The 19522-nt window shown below is 49.5% G+C and overlaps 1 protein-coding gene across 4 annotated transcripts in view; it reads left to right on the top strand.

The window, feature by feature from the left end:
- Window positions 1-17394, top strand: part of TLE3 (TLE family member 3, transcriptional corepressor) — a 50999-nt gene extending 33605 nt beyond the window's left edge. For all 4 annotated transcript variants that reach the window (XM_082198938.1, XM_082198937.1, XM_082198935.1 and 1 more), the window contains 12 exons: window positions 2322-2441; window positions 2754-2804; window positions 3361-3513; window positions 4907-5039; window positions 6393-6577; window positions 7364-7440; window positions 9051-9300; window positions 10023-10270; window positions 11599-11746; window positions 13519-13669; window positions 15105-15181; window positions 15834-17394. In XM_082198938.1, the coding sequence (XP_082055064.1) occupies window positions 2322-2441; window positions 2754-2804; window positions 3361-3513; window positions 4907-5039; window positions 6393-6577; window positions 7364-7440; window positions 9051-9300; window positions 10023-10270; window positions 11599-11746; window positions 13519-13669; window positions 15105-15181; window positions 15834-15941 (1701 nt within the window). In that variant the 3' untranslated portion in view covers window positions 15942-17394. The remainder of the gene's footprint in view (window positions 1-2321; window positions 2442-2753; window positions 2805-3360; window positions 3514-4906; window positions 5040-6392; window positions 6578-7363; window positions 7441-9050; window positions 9301-10022; window positions 10271-11598; window positions 11747-13518; window positions 13670-15104; window positions 15182-15833) is intronic.
- The last annotated feature ends 2128 nt before the right edge of the window (window positions 17395-19522 follow it).

The raw sequence follows: 19522 nt of genomic DNA, 5'->3' as shown, positions 1-19522 counted from the left end.
CTGAGTTTTGCCATTCCTTGGGCTCTGGCTCTCCTTCCATCAAAAGTCACGTTTTAGAAACTTCAACTCCCCAGCAAAACGTTTCTCCATTCCAGAGTCAGGAATATCTGTGCCGGGTGTCCTGGGATTCAGGCAGGGGACATTTTCAGCCTTATCCGGAGACACCGTTGAACATTGAACTTCACGCCTTCTGCATGCGAGGCAGCTGCTGTACCCCTGAGCTTTGGTTCTGCCACTGTTTTCCTTGGATTCCACTCTGCTTAGACTTTCCCTGCCACTTGGATGGTCTTGAGATCATTGGATTCAGCTTGGTTGGCACCCGCTTTTGCCAACTTGGTTTCCTCTAGGTGTTATGGACCCAGCTTCTATCACCCCCAGCATCCGAGATCCCTACTGGAGGGAGCTGTGGTCCAAAATACTTGGAGGGCACCAGTTTGGCAAAGGTTGCCCATAGTGGTGGGATTCCCTGGAGGGGAAACCACTGAATTAGGGTGACTTCTCTACTCTTTTTTCTAACCATTTGGCTGTTGTTGAGATTGTCTCAACCGTTGCCAACAAGAGCGGTTCAGTCTGAGCTGATGACCTGGGGGATTGGGGGGGGGAGAGTGAAGCGAGAAGCCCCCTCAGCAATTAGGAAGCAATTTCATTCCTGGTAGCTGTTCCATTATCTTGGGTCATCTAATCTTTTGGGAAGGACTTGGGTGATTACGTTGTGTGAGGCAGGGACGTGGAAGGTCAGGCAGTTAACTAAGCTTCTCGAGGACGGCGCCCCCCCCCCCGCCCTGCTCCCTCGCCGCCATCCATCTGGACATTAATGGTCCTTGGTGGGGCTCGGCTTCCAGCTACAGTTATGAGGGCTCTGCTTACTCTTTCTGTGTTGAAAGAGAGGCTGTGAGGAGAGCAGGAACAAAGTGGCCCAAACCCTCATTATCATCATCCTTTGAAAATGAGGAAGGCTGAGGGGAGGGGTCTTTGTGGACTCTGCCTCAGCTATTCTCCACCTCTCAGCTCTAACTGGAGGAGGGGATGCCCCTGAGGTGCAAAGTTTCCCCCTTTTTATTGATTTCCTGCCAACGGTCCCTCAGAGTGTCAGACGCCATGACAGGGCAGAGCCATCTTGGTGGGCATGGGGAGATAGTCCTCAGCAGCCCCTCCCCCGAAAGCTCTCATGAAGGGGCTGGTGGGGGGGTTTCTGGGGGGATGCAGCATTTTTGCCAAATTAGGGCGAGGGGGGGAAGGGCCTTGACACTCATAGATCCATCTCCAGGTTGCTTTGTTCACATTCCCTAATTGGGTTGCTGCAGCAGCAAAAATATCGAGATAGATGTATTCTGAGGAGGGGAGATTCTTGGCGGCCTGCCTGCCTCAATGCCTCCAGAGGCCCTAATGCGATTCTTCCTCGGGAACCGTGAGCCTTTTCAGCATGACTGGCTGAGAAGAAAAGGCGGCTGGTTGATCCCCAAAGCAGCTTATTGGGGATGCGAGGAGGGAAACATGAACTGCTGGGCTTCTCCCATTCAGAGGAGAAAGAAAGGGAGGATGGGGGCTGGCTTAGAGTCACTTTATCTTTAGCAAAAGGCTTTTGCGGGGTGGGGGGGATGAGGGTTGAGTTCTGTGGAGAAACAAAATGCCTGTAATTTTGGCTACAGAGGCAGGAGATGCCAAGAGGCCAGCAGCTGTTTTCAGAATTGCGTTCTGTGTGCGACATGCAGTGGCAATAAAGTTTAAGTCTGAGCTTCCCCATCCCCACCCCCAATTATTAATTAATAAAAATATTTGCATAAAAAATGTACATCAAAGCAGTTCAGAGCAATACAAACATATAAAGCCATCACATGCTTGCAAAACTTTTAAAAAGCACATTTATTTGGCTGCGAGACAGGATGTCCTTTGCCAAACCAGCACCCTCCAGGTGTTTGGAACTACAACTCCCATCAGCCCTTGGCATCAATGCTGTGACTGGGGATGATGGGTTTCATAGTCCAGAACACCTGGAGGTGCTGCTGGGCTGGGGAATCCTGCACTAGGAAGTCTTAGATCTAGAAAGGGGACGAGGGGCCACAAATTGAAACAAACTCTCTTCTCACTTTTAAGAGTGGTGCAGTTTCTAAGGCATGTGTCTGAAACGTGCACACAAGTTGGCTGTGTGCTGTTGTGGTCTTCTGCCTTGGAGGATGGACTTGGGAGGGTTTGGGGCAGTGGTTCCCAAAATGGGTGGTACCACCTCAAGGTGTCTGGGGGGGGGGAGAGAATAACAAGGGGGTGCACTAAGAGGCAAGCAGGTAGCACAACCCTCTCTTCTTTTTCTCCTTCTGTTCTAGAATAACTCCATCTCCCCATCAGAGAGTTTGAGAGCCAGTGAGAAGCACAGGAATCCCACCGACTACAGCATCGATTCCAAGAAGCGGAAAGCGGAGGAGAAGGACAGCATGAGCCGATATGTAAGTCTTGAAGGCCCCTGTGGTGCTCTCCATCTGACCTGGTGTTGGCGAAGGACCATGGATCTCAGGGCGGTTCACGACAGCAGAACACATATGATAACGGGACAAACCTCAAACTGTGACAATCACATCATATTTTTCCCCCAAGCGCAAACCTGCCATCTTGCCAAGGGGCAGTGTAGCCACAGGACTAATAATGACTCATCCACTACTTCGCAGTAGGCAGAGGGGGTGTCGTCCTAGGCAGCCCTTGCAGGCTTTAAGGAGGAGGCGTTTTCTGTCTTTCAACTGAGTCACTGCTTCTTGTTTCAGGACAGCGATGGTGACAAGAGTGATGACTTGGTGGTGGACGTCTCCAATGAGGTACGACAGAGGGTCCCTCTCCCTTTCAGTCTCAAACAAGAAGTCCACTTTAACCTTATATGGAGATGGAGCAGATTGGCCAGGCTTCTTTTAAGTGCATAATCTGTAGAAAAAGAATAAAGAGATTTTTCTCTTGATGCAGAAGCTGTGGGCGTCCAGTGGCTTTACTGTGGGGGTGCTGCATCCAAAATGCTCTAGAAAGAGTGAATGCAGTATAGAACCCTAGGATGTCACCACAGTAGGCAATTCCCCCCCCCCAGTTAGGTCTGTAATCAACTGTAGAGAGTGAACTTTTCTGTGAGAGCAGCAACAATTTGTTTTATGCTGTTATGTGCCTCAGAATAAGTCTGTAAAGCCTCATAAGTTTGCAAGTCTCTCTCTCTCTCTCTCTCTCTCTCTCTCTCACACACACACACACACACACGTAAATAGGTTTTAGTATACCAAGTAAATGTGTTATGTTAGGGTGTTTTGCAATCCCCTCCATCCTACTTTGACAAAGGGAATCTGTGGTGCCCCTGCTGCTAACAGCCTCCTTGTGTTCCCCGCTCCCCAGGATCCTGCTACGCCTCGGGTGAGCCCTGCCCACTCGCCTCCGGAGAACGGGATCGACAAAGCCCGTGGCTTGAAGAAGGATGCCCCCAACAGCCCTGCCTCGGTGGCCTCATCCAGCAGCACCCCTTCCTCCAAGACTAAAGACCTGGGCCATGTAAGTGAAGGCCTCGCCGAAGATGCCTCTGCCCTCTTGGGAATGCTTGCTGAAGGTGGGGCTGGTTCTCCCTGGAGGAGTGGAAGTCCGGCTTACGAGTGAATGTAGAGAAAGGCAGTGTTGGTGTGGTGATTAGAGTCTTTAACCTAGTGGTGCAGCAATATAACTGCTAGCACATTTGCAAAGCTAAGCAGGGTCTGGCATGGTTTCAAATTGGATGGGGGACCGCGTGTTGAGATTCCTGCATTGCAGGACTAGATGAGCCTCAAGATCCCTTTCATTCCTACAATTCTATGAAACTAGGAACTGGGAGAGACCAGGGTTCAAAACCCCACTCAGGCATTCAGCTCACTGGGTGACCTTGGGCCATGCCCTGCTTCTCAGCCTAGCCCACCTCACCGGGTTGTTCAGGGGATTAAATGAGGGGGACAGGGGAGAAACACGTTTGCCACCTTGAGCTCCTTGGAAGAAAAGGTGGCCTATAAATGCATGAATCGGACTGTGGAGATCAGGAGCAATCCAATAGACCTGATCACATAGAAGAGGGCCTGGTAATAATTGCTGTGGATGGGACCATTTTTGCTGTGCAGATCATTGGTCCAGAAAGCAGTTTCATTTCGAGCCAGTTTAAAGTCAACAGTCTAGGCCTTTGTTCCCCGTCTGTGTGTTGGAGAAGCAAAGAACATGCTTGCCTTGGGGCAATAGTTGGGGGGTGCTGGGCACAGAACCCCCACCCGAAGGATCCAAGGGAGATGCTTTACTGATCGGAACATGCTTTGATGTGTAATGTTTGGTAACTCTTTGGCATTTGAGAAGAGCTGCATTGAAGCAAGAGCCAGAACGAATGTTCAACATTTTCCACGCTTGCTAAGAAGAAATATAGGAGAGTCCACATTTGACTAGAAGAATTCAAAACTCCATCTTTGAGTAAACTGAGGAGGGGGTTGATCATAGATTTTAGCTATTTGAGGTTTCAGATTTGGTGGCTCTGCTCAGAGAGCCTACTTCATTTCGGGAATCTCAGCAAAAGCAGAAGACTGGCTTTGTCTCAGGATCCTTCGTAGGAAGAAAGCAGAAAGCCAAACTTGCCAAAATGTCAAATGGAGGCAGATCTCAGAATTGGGTTCCTGAGGGTAGACCATTGAGTCAAACAATTGGTCCAGCTCATTCAGTACTGTCTGCACTGACGGGCAGCAGCCCTCCAGCTTTTCAGGGAGGGGTCTCACCTGGCCCTACCCAGAGATGCTGCTGGGGGTTGAATATGGGACCTTCTGCACTCCCATTGAGCCAAAACCTTCTCCCAAATTGTTTGTTTGCTAAGAGACCCCACAAGCACTTGTGGAATCGATCTTGCTGACGCCAACCCATCTTCCCCAATCTTGTTTTGCACCAGAACGACAAATCTTCCACCCCAGGGCTGAAGTCCAACACCCCTACTCCAAGGAACGATGCCCCAACGCCTGGGACAAGCACCACCCCGGGCCTTCGGCCGATGCCAGGCAAGCCATCTGGAATGGATCCCTTAGGTATGTGGCTCCCCTCGCAGGGTTGTTGTGCATGTGGTTCAGGTGTTCGCCACTTCTGCCAAGGCAAAGCAATGTTTGGTGCTAAAAGACTGGCCTAGAGAGGGCTTAGGTTTTAGCGTTTGCGTGGAATGGACAGGGAACTCCCAGCTTCCTGCTTGTCTGACCCACCTTTCCACCCCTCCCTCTACGAATCTGAGCAGCCTGTCACAGAAGAGAATGCATAGGCCAGTGGTTAGAATGTAGGACTAGGACAGAGCTTTCTAAACTGTGTGTCACCACATGAGTGTGTCAGCTGCGTCGCACAAACACTCCCCACACTCCTCCAGGGGCTGGAAAGGGGTTAGTTCAACCTCTGGTTTGTTAGTAAAACTGAACTACCGTGTCATGAAAAGACGCATGTCTAAAAAGTGTCTCACCAACATGAAAACTTTGGAAAGCTCTGATCTAGGAGACCAGGGTTCAAATCACCAGCCAGTGTGGGGTAGTTGTTAGACTGTTGAGCGAGGACCTAATGCACTGAGGTTCAAATCACCCCCCAGCCATGAATGTAATTGGGTGACCAAGGGCCAGTTGCTGCCTCTCAGCCTCTCCTCCCTCACAGGGCTGTTGTGAGGATAAAAGAGGGGAGAGGAGAAGTATGTACATAACCTTGGAAAGGGGAGAGATATAAATGAGCCACACCTTCTAGATCAGGCCAGTGGCCCATCTAGTTCAGCATCCTGTTCCCAAAGTGGCCAACCAGAGACCCCAGAGAGAAGCCCCCATGCAGGACCAGAGCACAAGAGTACCAGCATTGCTGGAAGCATTGCTGCGTCCAGCTGTGGAAGCAGAGCATAGGCTTTAAAGCCCTAAACGGCTTGAAGGAGCATCTCCACTTCCATTGCCCAGCCCAGATAACTAAGGTCCAGCTCCAAGGGCCTTTGGGCAGTTCCCTCACAGCAAGCTGTGAACCTACAGGGAACCAAGCGGAGGGCCTTCTTGGTAGTGGCGCCCTCCCTGTGGAACGCCCTCCCATCAGATGTCAAACAGATGAATAATTATTTGACTTTTAGAAGATCATCTGAAGGCAGCCCAGTTCAGGGAAGTTTTTTATGTTTGATTTTTTGTGTGTTTTTAATATTTTGAGAGCCGCCCAGGGTGGCTGGAGTAACCCAGTCAGATGAGTGGCATATAAATAAAAGAACAACAACAACAACAACTATAACTGTTGTTGTTGTTATTTATTATGGCTACTGGCCACTGACAACTCTCCCCAATGAATTTGTCCAATCCTCTTTCAAAGCCAGCGTTTCTGCCCCCGAGTAATTGATCCACTCACCCCCCCCCCCGCTTTCCCTTTTTCTCCTTCTCCAGCATCTGCCCTGAGGACACCCATCTCCATCGCCGGTTCCTATGCCACCCCCTTTGCCATGATGGGGCACCATGAGATGAACGGCTCCCTCACCAGCCCTGGGGCCTACGCCAGCCTTCACAACATCCCGCCTCAGATGACGGCTGCCGCTGCCGCTGCTGCCGCTGCCTATGGCCGGTCACCAATGGTGAGCTTTGGAGCTGTACGTAAAACCTTTTTAGCTCCTTTTTCAATGGGGGGCGGGGCGGTGGGTGAGGGGTGGGTTAACTGCCAATCCTGGGAACTCTGGGAGCTGCAGCTTCGTGAGGGAGATCACTCTCAGCACCCTTAACAAACTACAGCTCCCAGAATTCTTTGGGGGAAAGGCATGACTGTATATAAAGTGGTATTTGAGTGCTTTAAATGTAGAGTGTGAAAGTGGCCCTAGATCGGCCAATGGTCTGAGGCAGTTTCTGATGCCCCTCTGGGCCTGTTGCCTAGCAGGACCTTCCTAGTTTATCTTTTGCTAGTTCTTCCGTTTCTGGCCCCTGTAGCTCAGTGGTCAGAGCATCTGCCTTGCATGCAGAAGGTTCCAGGTTCGATTCCTAGCATCTCCAGGTAGGGACCCTGGGGAGCCACTACCAGTCAGTGCAGACAGTACTGAGTGAGATGGACCAATGGTCTGATTCAGTACAAGGCAGGCAGCTTTCTCTCTCCCTTTCAGTCCATGTTATGTTGGTCTGAAGTGCCTATGGAACAAGGGGAAAGCCCCCACCCCGACTTAAGAAATGGATGCTCATTTTCCTGGCCTTGGAGGGGGGTCTTTCCCTATCTCCCCGCCTCCCATGAAAAAAACAACTGACCGCAAATTTGTGAGAACTGAATTTCCACTCCAGTCAGCAGCACTTTGCTGGGTGGTTTCTGTGGGAGCCTGTGAGAGTACATCTTTGTTTCTCCCAGGCTCCTGATGCCTTCACTTTTGTTCGGTTCCCAGGTTGGCTTTGACCCACATCCGCCAATGAGGACCCCCGTCCTGTCCACCAGCCTGGCGTCCATCCCCGGCGGGAAGCCGTAAGTCAGACCCTCAACCTTCTCCCCCAAAGCGTTCAGTCCACAAGTCTGAAAACCAATTGCTGCCCATCTCCAGACAATGGGCCTACTCTGAGGAAGACCCTAGCCCTTTCCTTGCCCATGTAAATTTGGCGGCAGGGAAGAGCTCATCTGGGTGGCTTACTATGTCTGCCTGAGTCGTAATCAGAATTAATAAAAAGAAAAGAAAAAGTCTGAAAACCAAACCAGAAAACCTCCCGCCTCAAAGTCTAAAATAAACATGCAGGGGAAAGGGAGCCAGCTAGAGGCACCAGTGGAAGTTTTGGGTGCTGCCTTGGTCTGAAAGAAATGCTGCAAGCACAGCGATGAGGTTTCTGGTTGCAGAAATCCCATTCTCCTCAAATGAAGAGGCTTGAAAAGGGAACAGAAGTGTTGATGTTCCCGTGGGATGTTCCTCGTGGTTGTTTTGGCACCATCCACACTTGCATAGCATTGCGACAGTTAGGCGATGTGATGTCTTAATTAATCCCTGGGACTGCTGCTAATTTTTATTACCTGACCTTCACCCTAGGGTCCCAATGGTGAGTTACAGCATTAAAACACAATATTGAAAACAATTTTAAACAAGCATAAAAATAAGGCGGGGTGCTAAAAATGTGCACCTCAAAGGCCTGGGTGAAATGATGCACTGAAAACTGTAGAATGAAGGTGTCAGAGGCCACCTGTGTGGGGAGCGAGTTTCACAGCTTAGGGGCCACCACAAAGAAGGTCATCTCCTGGAGACAACCACGAGGGCCCCTTCGGCCAATCTCAGCTCCCAATAGGGCCTGTAGGGAAAGAGGGGGTCTTTCATATATTTGGGGCCTGAGTTGTTTAGAGCTTTAAGCACCAATGCCAGCACCTTGAGTAGTGCCCGGAAATCAATTGGCAACTGCTAGGAAGGATGGACTACACCAGCCCTAGGAGACTGTTGGGGGTGTAGCAGACAAGAGCATAAGAAGAACTTGGCTGCTGGATGATGATGATATTTTATTATTTATATCCTGCCCATCTGGCTGGGCGGCTTATAGCATGTGTGAAAACATAATAAAACATCAAACATTAAAAAACAGTATCTTACATAATATATTTCAACTATGCAGACTAAGGACTACGAGTAGAAAAGCCAGCATGATACAGCAGATAAGTGTTGAATTTAGACTTATCATCACCTCTCAAGACTAGACTGCTATGGTGCAAGACGCTTTAATGAAGGGCTGCAAAGGAACATGAGGATTAAAACCATTCTCTTACACTTCCCCCTGCCTTGGATGCCTCTGAACTCTGTACATATATACTCCCTCTAAAATAGAGGCATAGCCTTACATGGAAGCCACTGTCGCTGTCAGCTTTTTTTAGGCTGGAAAAGAAGAAATCTAAACTAGGTTCTGAGAGCAGGCCAAAGGGAGCCCATCTGGTCCAGCACCCTGTTAAAACAAGGGCCAATCAGATACCTGGATGGGAAACCTGCAATCAGGCCATGAATGCAACCTCAGTGCCCTCCCCGCTTGTCTTTCCCAGCAACTGGTCTTCAGAGCCCTCATTCTCCACCGCCACCAGTCTCAGCGCCCCTTCTCTTGTCTCCTCCCTAGAGCCTACTCCTTTCACGTGAGTGCCGATGGGCAGATGCAACCCGTCCCATTTCCTCACGACGCCCTGGCTGGCCCCGGCATCCCCCGCCACGCCCGTCAGATCAACACACTGAGCCATGGTGAGGTGGTGTGTGCTGTGACCATCAGCAACCCTACCCGGCACGTGTACACTGGTGGGAAAGGATGTGTGAAGATTTGGGATATCAGCCAGCCTGGCACCAAGAGCCCCATCTCCCAGCTGGATTGCTTGGTAAGCGGTAGGAATGGACGGCCCTCCATTCAAGTCCAAGGAGCCTTTGGTCTTTGGGTCCATGACTCATGAGTTATAAGCCACTGATTGAGGATTTTCCATGTCAGCAGCCGGCCTTAGGGAACTCAGCCTGGGTTCTTTGCACCTTCATTTGTTTCTCCATGTATTTTAATGGATTTATATGTAAATAAACATTATAAATGCACATGAACAATAGCAATGTTTGCATGGGTCACATATAAGCTTGCTATATTTGGAAATGGCATATATTTCAGAGGACATTTACCATGCTCAATGCAACCTCTTCCTTATTTATCTCAATAATGTAATAATTTTCTAAGATGAAGAGCCGGAAGTCAACTTTTTGGAGAAATTGTATTAAACTTGATGTAATTTGGCACTGATTTGTTAGAAATTTGGAAAACTAATCAATATTATTTGGCAAAAAGTGAAAACGTAATATTCTTGCATCTGATTAATCATCTTTCAATTAAAAAAATCAATTATGGTAATAGAATTAATATTTTGCTCAAGCTGCCTAACTCAGCACCCAGAGTCCATTTTGCTCTGGGGGAAATATATATATAGCTAAGAGAACCTCCCCTTATATGTATCTGGAATGGTCAAATGTTCCAAAGTTAGCTAGTTGAACTGTGTGGACTCTGTCTGCATGGAGTTAGGAGCTGGGCTGTGTCATTGACGTTACATTTTCCTGCCCCCAGAACAGGGACAACTATATCCGCTCCTGCAAGCTCCTCCCGGATGGGCGCACACTGATTGTGGGGGGCGAGGCCAGCACCCTCACCATCTGGGACCTGGCCTCCCCCACCCCCAGGATCAAGGCAGAGCTGACCTCCTCCGCCCCCGCCTGCTACGCCTTGGCCATCAGCCCAGACGCCAAAGTCTGCTTCTCCTGTTGCAGCGACGGCAACATTGCTGTCTGGGATCTCCATAACCAAACACTGGTCAGGTGAGTAAGGTCCTGGTGGTAAGGAAGGGCTTTCAAAGAAGTCTTGGGTAGATGGGGAAGGAGATTTTGCAGGAAGCATCTGTCCAAATGAAACCAAGGGATCCAAAGAGCTGCATTCTTGCGCCATGTTCTGTTCACCCTTTGCTCTGGAAGAGCGGGAAGGGTCACAGCTCAGGGGTAGAGCACCTGCTTCGCATACAAAAGGTCCCTGGCATCTCCAGGTCAGGCCATGATGGCTGCGCTCTGCCTCCACAGCTGAAGGCAGCAATGCTTCTGAATATCAGTTGTGGAAACCACAGGAGGAGAGAGGGCTCTTGGGCTTGGGTCTGTTGCTGTCCCATTGAGGCAACTGGTTGGTCACTGTGGGAACAGGATGCTGGACTTGATGGGCCCCCTTTGGCCTGATCCTGCAGGCCCTTCTTACAGGGAATGTCTGAGACCCTGGAGAGTTGCTGCCAGGTCACGTAGACTGCACTAAGCTAGCTGGGCCCAGTGCTCTGACTGACCTTCCTGTGCTCTGAGACCTCTTTTAACCTTCCTGGCTTCCTAAGTTGTCATCCCCCCCCCCCATATGCTCAGCTCAGGTCCTTACCTGCAACCCAAATGCAGGATTCCTCAGCAGCTGTGTCTATCAAGCCTTCCCTTCCCAAATAACTGGAAGCTGGAGATAAGGACCTTTGGGACCCTGATAGTAGAGGCTTAAATTCCCCCCTCTCACAATAACATGGGAAGCTGCCTTACACTGAGTCTGACCATTGGTCCATCTAGCTCAGTATTGTCTACACCAGGGGTCGGCAAGGCTTACCGGGCATGGGCGGAGATCCTCCGTGGGCCAGGCCGGCGCAGTGCAACGCCAGAAATCACATCTGCGCATGCCCGTGGTGCTGAAAATTGTGCCTGCGCAGAAGTGATTTTTGGCATCTGGGCATGTGCAGAAACAATTTCTGGCACCACAGACATGCGCAGACACGATTTCCGGTGTCTGGGCATGCACAGAAGCAATTTCTGGAGCCATGGAAGAGAGTCCCCACACTGCACTGCGCCGGTTTAGCGCTGCGCATGGGGACTCCCTGAGCAGGCAGCTTGGTTCAGGGGCCCGTTAAATGGCCTCCGTGGGCTGCTTCTGGCCCATGGGCCTTAGGTTGCCGACCCCTGGTCTACACTGCCTGCCTGTGGGTCTCCAGGGTTTTCAGTCAAGCTTCTCTCCCTTCCCTACCTAGAGATTCTGGGGGTTGAATCTAGGACTTGCTGCTTGCAAGGCAGATCCTGCACCGGTGAGCTTACAGCCCTTCTCCTAAATGTCTCTGAATGTTGGTTTTCTCTCTCAGACAATTCCAAGGCCACACAGACGGTGCCAGTTGCATTGACATCTCCCACGATGGCACCAAGCTCTGGACGGGAGGCCTGGACAACACGGTGCGGTCCTGGGACCTGAGGGAAGGCAGGCAGCTGCAGCAGCATGACTTCACCTCCCAGGTAAGCCGGTGTGGGACTCCCTTGGCCTTTTCTCCTAGAGGCAGCAGCCCTCCAGGAACTGCCCTGCTCAGGATGGAGGGCTTCCTTAAGAAGCAACTCTGAAGACCATACCAAGATCCCTGCTGGACCAGGCCAAAGGTCTAGTCCAGCATCCTGCCCTCTCAGTGGCCCACCAGATGCCCCAATGAGAAACCCACAAGCAGGACCCGAGTGCAACAGCATCTCTCTCCACTCAGGATGCTCAGAAACCAGAAGCTTTGAGCAGTGAAAAAGCCTGGACAAGGGGACAGAAAGCTCAAGAGCATCTGGTGTGCTCACTAGCAAAGCTTGCCAGTATTATTCCTTACCAACTTTCATAGTGGTATCTCTTGGACCTGCAAGCCTCAGGCTGAACAGTCCAGGCAACCTGAGTGAGTTCCTATCCCTATCTCTCAGCTGGACCTCACACATGAGCCTTCATGGGGCACTTTGGGAACTTGCTGCTGAGGTGGAAATGATGGCATCTTTCTGGTGTTGAAAGAAGGCCCTGGTGGATGGGTCAGGGGAGTTTCTGTGCAACCCCGACAAAGGAGAGCCTCTGCTTCTGGGAGCCTCTCCATGCTAGGCTGTGCTCAAATTCTGAAGGCCAGGAAAGGGGAGCCTTTGCACCCCTATATTTACTTCTCCTCCTGCAATTGCAGACATCACCCCACACACCCAGCTCCAGGTACTGGTGAGAATTGACTTGGAGTGCATTTGTGGGACAGCTGAGGTTTTGAGCAGCTTGATCCATGGCAGGGATCTCACCCCAGTTAAGTGCTGGAGGTGAAGGAGGAAGAGGACACTCCGTGCTTGAGAAGGAGCCCTTAAATAGTTGGGAAACTCTTCTGGAAATCTATCTAAGACAACGATTCTAAAGTGGGGCTGTACCACTCCCTGGAGAGGGCTGTACCACAAGGGGGTGGCAAGATGACACTGGAGGTGTAGCTGGTATCCCTGAATCAAGTCCATCAATTTTGTCGACTGAATTAAACTCAATAGTTTGAACTGGATTTTGAATAAATGTGCAATTATTGTTTTGGATTTTATTGTGCTATTACCTTCCTTAGTGGGCTGGGCAAAGCGCTATTCTGAATAATGCTTTTGGTAGAGTAGGGGGCACTGGGGATGAGTTTATAGAACCAAGGGGGTGGGGGCCCAAAAAAGTTTGGGACCACTGGGTTAGGAGATGGTTTGATCTGCAAGCCAGAGGAGCTGCCTGCTTACCAATGGGGTGTGTTGAAGGAGGTAGGTCTTGAATGTGCAGCAGCCTCAGGGCCCTGAGTGGAGAACTTGTCAGCATCCGGGGGTCAAAAGGCCAGCTGGCTAGCCCCCAGCTGGATCGTTTCCCTCCCAGCCATCACGCTGTGAAGATCCATCAACCTCTGGCTCCGACATAAATCAGCGACTCAAGCTAGCTGACTTGAGCACACTATACATAGCAGTGTAAACTGCACAAACAGAAGAGGCTGAGGCTGTGGATGCATACTAATACCTACGGATTTATTAATCATGTGACACGTAGCAATCCCATGTCTGCTACTAAAAGTGGAATGGAAGCTCCCAACACCCTCTTCCTCCAGTTCCCCATCTCTTACCAGTGTGCAACTTCTCTTCCTTCCACTTGCCATATACAATGGGATTGAATTTTAAAGCTTGCATTTATGTGTGTGTCCTCCAAAGCAGACTTCAAAGTGTGGTTGCTTCCTGGAGGAAACGCCCCTTTCAGGCCTGCTCTCCTTTCTTCCCCACAGATCTTCTCGCTTGGCTACTGTCCCACAGGCGAATGGCTGGCTGTGGGCATGGAGAGCAGCAACGTGGAAGTTCTCCACCACACCAAGCCGGACAAATACCAGCTCCACCTTCACGAGAGCTGTGTCCTGTCGCTGAAGTTTGCCTACTGTGGTAAGGGGCCCAGATTATCAACGGAGTTATTTGCCTCTTTCTTGGGGAAGGGTCTGTAGAGTCCAAAATGTCTCAGATTCAATCCTCAGTGTAGCTGCACCAAGAAAGGTCCCCCTTCTCTCTCTATGAGACTCTGGAGAGCCCTCTGCCCTTTCCAAATAGAGGGGACTGGGCTTGATAAACCACAGACTGAGTGCAAAGCAGCTGCCCAAATGGCACTTGGATTATATTGCTTGCTAAGAGACGATTTTATCATCGTGGGAGGTGCATTGTAGGGAGCCCCATAGGGAGGGCTGAATGCTGGTCTGTTCTTTACCTTAATTTCTAGGGAGATTCCTAGTTCGGTGGCAGGCACAAGGTATGGGAGAGCAACATCAGAACAGGTCACAAGTGGCTTGCTTTTGTTTATTTGCCTCCTTTCCTTCCATGGTGGAACCTGAGATGTGGCTGCTGTTGTGACTTAGAGCAGCCTCTTCCCACCTGGGATCCTCCAGATGTTTGGGACGTCAACTCCCACCAGATCCAGCCAGCCTTAGGATGCTGGGGCTTATGCAAGTTGTGGTCTAAAATGTTTGGAGGGCACCAGGTTAGAGAAGGATGTCATATAATGTGTTGCAGGAGAGTATGAACCCATTACTGTCATTTACAAATGTTAGATCAGAGTGGTGGACGAGGTGGTAAATTGGAGTCAACCAGTCCATATGTCAGGAGTGCTCTGATGGTGTTTCCTGCTTGGCAGGGGGTTGGACTCGATGGCCCTTGTGGTCTCTTCCAACTCTATGATTCTATGATTCTATGATCTCTGGATGATTTGTGGTAGATCTACAAGGATTTCCCATGGTTTTACAATGGCAACAAGTAAATGACTCTCCATTCCCTGGGAGTAAATTTTACTGCTGAAGTGAAGGAAGTTTGGGGTAACCAGGAGTGAAGGTTTTTGTGGGTCCAGTTCAGTTCTAGTCCCCAAAAGCAAAATCTTGGGCTCAGAATTATTTAATTTCAAGCGTTACACCTTTTGTACCATGCCCTGGTTGGTGGACCTTTTTTATTTCTTTATATCCTTATTATCCCACCTTTCCTCCAAGGAGCTCAAGGTGACACACATAATTCTCCTTGCTGCTTTACAGCAACCCTGTGAGGGAGGTTAGGTGACTGGCTCAAAAGTCATTAAGTGAGCTTCATGGCTAAAGTGGGGATTTGAACCCAGCTCCTAGTCCGACACACTTAACCACTATGCCACATTGACTCTTGGTGGTTCTAGTTAAAAAAAGAGATCCCACAAGTCTTCCCTCTCCTAGGCTAGATCCTACTGAGAGCTGAATTTCCTGTTTGAGATTTTTGTAGGGTTTATGGGAATCACGTCACTGGATTCTGTCACTATTCTGGCCTCCTTTCTGACCTGGGAGAACTGAAACTCTGCTTTGTGTGCCTTCAGGGAAGTGGTTCGTGAGCACCGGGAAAGATAACCTCCTCAACGCTTGGAGGACTCCCTATGGAGCAAGCATATTCCAGGTAAGGGTCATTCCTGCTTTCAGGGTCCAAATCCTGCCTTGGGTGCCATCTGGATTGAAGGGGGTGTGTGAATGTGGGTGTGTCTGCACAGATCAGATTCTACAGTTCCATCTTGGTGCCAAGATGCAAGCTGGAAAGTGTGACTTGATGGGACAGGAAACAGCACCTCTGAGCACGAGCAGAGTGCTTTCCCCCTGTTAACTTGAGTAACCAGATTGGGGGTGGAGTGGGAGCTGAAGCAAATTGGCTGGGTTGATAAAGGACTGACGGAAAGGGGTAGGGTTGTAAACAGAGCCTGAGGGTGCCGGATACCTCCCTTCCTCCTCCTTGAGGCCCTTGGCAAGCCCTGCAGTATTGCAGCAGTATTGACAGGTGTGTCTGTAGTTGGTCAGTTCTATCTTCATCCATCAGCACTTTCCAGAGCGACACAGTACCACCAGTACGGTCCAACCCAGGGAACTCAAACCTTATTGGGGACCCCAGTTCTAGCTCTTGTGTCTCATTGAGCCCCACCCCCACCGATTCCGCCATATTTCTGATACGTCACTTATACCCTTATTGTCTCTGAGTATTGATAGATCTTGACATGTGTTTGCTGAAGCTGATTATAGCCCTGCTGAGTTTCCCTTTCCCTTTCTTCTCCCGCCTCCAGTCGAAAGAATCTTCTTCCGTCTTGAGCTGTGATATTTCGGCGGACAACCAGTACATCGTCACGGGCTCAGGGGACAAGAAGGCCACAGTCTACGAGGTGATCTACTGAGCCCAGGGGATTCTGCGGGGCCACCACACTCCAGGCAGACTGCGATCCGACCAGGCGGCGGTTGGGACTCCAGCAGGCAGATGGAGAGAGTGCCTGAGCGCGTTCCCATGATGCTCTCTGTTGTGGAATCTGCGCCACCTGGCTGTGGGGCCAGGGGGAGATCTTCCATCGCCCTCTTAGGGTCGCTGTTCTGGTGGCAATTGAGACCTTGGCGCTTGGTCCAGCTGTGCGGGATTTTGCAAACGTCTTCTCCGGAGACCTCAGCCGGCTTGTGGTTTTTCCTGGTTTTTAACTTCTTGGTTCTCATGCCTGTGATCTCGGGGAAGCAAACTCCGAACCAGATTTGCTTCCCGGCAGAGACTCGTCCTTCTTTGTCTCTCTGTAAGACTTGTGGGAAATGTAAATAGCGGACGAGTTTTAATACGGTGGGGGACTCCTTCTGGCCTCGGGGGCCAGCTGTGTATTTTTTTTTTCCTCCTCTTACTTTTGGTCTGCTGTAATTGTATTCCACTGGGGTTTTGGTTTTTTGGTTTTGGTGGTGGCCAGCCTTCTCCTGCCCCCCCCTCCAAACACTCATTTGGTTGAGAGACTCTGCTGACCCACCACTTGCCCCTAGCAGGAGCAAAATTGGCCTCCAACCTCCCATCTTCTACTGCCGTACCTGTGAAGCATCCTCTGTCTCTTTTTCCAAGACCCAAGCCCTTGTCCGGATTACAACCTTTAGCCGCTGACGGGTGGCAGCAACGGAACAATCACCACTGTCTTCTATAGGAATTCTTCTTTTTATTTTTTAAAAGCACTTCCGTCTTTGGAGCGAAGCGATGAGAGGTCTGTGTCCAGATAGGTTTTGGACCCCACCATGCCTGTTACGTGCGACCTTCAGGCCTAGATGCTGAGGAAGGGGTTACAAGAAAGCAACGTTCAACAATATGCTCAGGGAGCCAGAGAGAGAGAAAAAGATAATAGCAACTTGTGTGGGCTTTTTTAAATTTTATTTTAAACACTCCAATGAAAGTAAAAGTGATAGAGATGGTAACGTTTAAATGCAGGTTGTTGTTGTTTTTAAAAAGTTTACTAACACGAAGCGATTTCTGTGCGACGGGGACTGGGGGTGGTGTTGGCATCTAGTGGCTTTGGCAAATCTTCCCTCTCCCAGCCTCTTGGATCAAGTGAAAGTGGGGAGGAGTGGGAGGAGGGAGACTCGCCCTCCTGACGTTTTTTGTACTAAAGGAGAAAATAAGATTTAAACACGGGAAAAAATCTACGTATTTGTGTAGCAGAAGATCTTGCCCTGTAATGTAGCATATGGAAGAGAATTTTTATACCACATTTTTATGGATTATTTTTTAATTTTTGATTTTGATCTGGTTTAAAAAAAATACAAAACACTATGGCTTAAAAGGTGAAAAAAACCTACCTGTTTTTATTAAAGGCCATGCCGGTGCATAAAGGACGATGGAGTGGAGAGAGATTCTTTTCCTGATTGTACTTTTCTTTGGTGGCCTGTGCCTTTCAGGGTGGGGGTGTTTCTTAGCTCCAGTTAGGAACTGGGATGGAGTGGAAGGGAAGGTCTCTGAACTGGTGGTGGTACAGAAATTGATCGGGTGTGCTTTGATTGTGGTGGTGGTTTTAAATTGCAACTGGCATCCAAGCAGAATTGTGGAGGAGGAAGGGACCCCAAGGGTCATCTATTCTAACCCCATGCAATGCAGGTTAGTTCAACAGCAACAACAGCAGCAGCAAATAACTTTGGGGGCCCTTTACCATTGTGTGCCTTCTCTTCTGTTCTGTACTCAAGTCTTTGTCAACCTGGGGGTTTTTTGGGAAGGAAGCTCCCACTGCTTCCTCCATCTGTCACTTGAGGCCATTTCCTCACTCTGCCTACTAATAGAGATGACACAGGAAGGTGCCTTATGCAGTCCATTGATCCATTTAGCTCAATAGTCTACAGCAGCAGTTCCCGAACTTTCCCCGGCTGGAAGAGGAAAGAGCAGAGCAACCACCCACATTGCCAATAAAATATAACACAGTGAAAGGTGAAGCCTGAGTTGTAGGTAGGAAAGGAGCAAGGTAGCTGGACCTATGGCCCGGGAGATGCCCCGACCCAGAAATCCCCCAATAGCCTTAGTAAGGAACGAAGATGGATTTGTGGGCTGGGATTGGCGTCCCCCTCCTGGCACAGTCTGTGCAGAGGGTGTTGCATCTGCCAGTTCCCTCCAGTCTTCTGCCCTTTATGAGCGGATTCATCTCTGCTATAACCTTTGCCTAGTCAGCACTTTTGGAAAGGTTAAATTTATGGATAACCTAAATACATTTTCCATTTGCCACTATTTCAAAGGCCCTTCCTGCCTATGTCTCTTCTGGGTCCTATTGCAGCTTTTGAGAACTCGGAGCACTAATTCCTCTTTATCATGTTTTGTTTTTTTAAGGATGCTTTTAGCTCTTCAAGATGCTCTGTGTTGGGTGATACAACTGTAAAATAACATGGGATGGAGCAAAACATATTTATGCTTGCTTGCTTAAAATGGCCTTGGTTTTATGAGGCTTAGCGTATGATCAGTAAGTCTTGTGAGTTTCAGCACTTGACTTGGAAGGCGAGTTGCAGGATAATCTCTTTATTTTTAATGAACTGAATCTGGAAGGATAGAGTCCTGGTTTTTAATTTTGTTAATATAAGCTGCCTTGGACATTTGTTACGAGTGGAAAGGTGTAATCAGAATTCACAATGAGAGTTCAAATAACAACTGTATTCCAAAACGTCCAAAACTGAGCTACAATTCCCAGAGTGCTTTAACAGTCAATGCCTCTTCCCAGGGAATTTTGGGAATTGCAGTGCTGTGAAGGGCATGGAGGTCTCCCAACGACATTTGGCACCGTTGCCCGAACTACAGTTCCCATAATTCTTTGGGGGAGTTCTAGTGCTAAAAATGTATGGTGGAAATGTGGCCAGAGGGACAGAAGGAGGAGGAGAGCTGAAATCAGCGCCTGGTCCAAATTTCAGGATCCCTACCATTCCTGGAAGTCGTTGACACTCTCTGAGCATCATGGTCAGCCTCTTCCCCCAATAGACACTAAGCTGTAAAATAACAGGTCATTAATATCCCAGTCAATTCTGTGTCGTGTTAAGGCTTCATTTCCGGAAAAGGTCTGACAGTGGCTCTATTTGATACAAGTTGTTATGTCAGGCAACAGTGGGGGAATAGATCTGTGACGCTCAAGCGATTCCAGGAAACAGTTGTGAGGGCAGGTCAACAGATGGCGTTTATGCGTAGGCTGAAGCCTTCACCAAACCAGGCATGGACCCCCGAAAGAAGGTGGGTGGCTAAGCACCGGACAAGCCACATTCCATGGCTAATGAGCTATGTTGGTGAGGATGGATTTAAAGAGCTCCAGGCCTCGTGGCAGGCAAAAGGAATATGGACATTCATCCCCCTCTTGTTCAGAATGTGCTTGTAGAGATGGACCTGGAGAGACTTCAGTAGAGTGGAGAAAAGGATGGGGAAGAGTCTTGTTAATGCCAGAACTGAGAGCACCCAGTGGAGCAGAATGCTGGAGGGTTCACACAGCGCATACAGTAGTTA

The sequence above is a fragment of the Podarcis vaucheri genome (assembly GCF_965113315.1).
Source record: "Podarcis vaucheri genome assembly, chromosome: 14".
NCBI lineage: Eukaryota > Metazoa > Chordata > Lepidosauria > Squamata > Lacertidae > Podarcis > Podarcis vaucheri.
The sequence above is the reverse complement of the archived record's forward strand: the minus strand, read 5'-3'. Positions and strand labels throughout refer to the sequence as shown.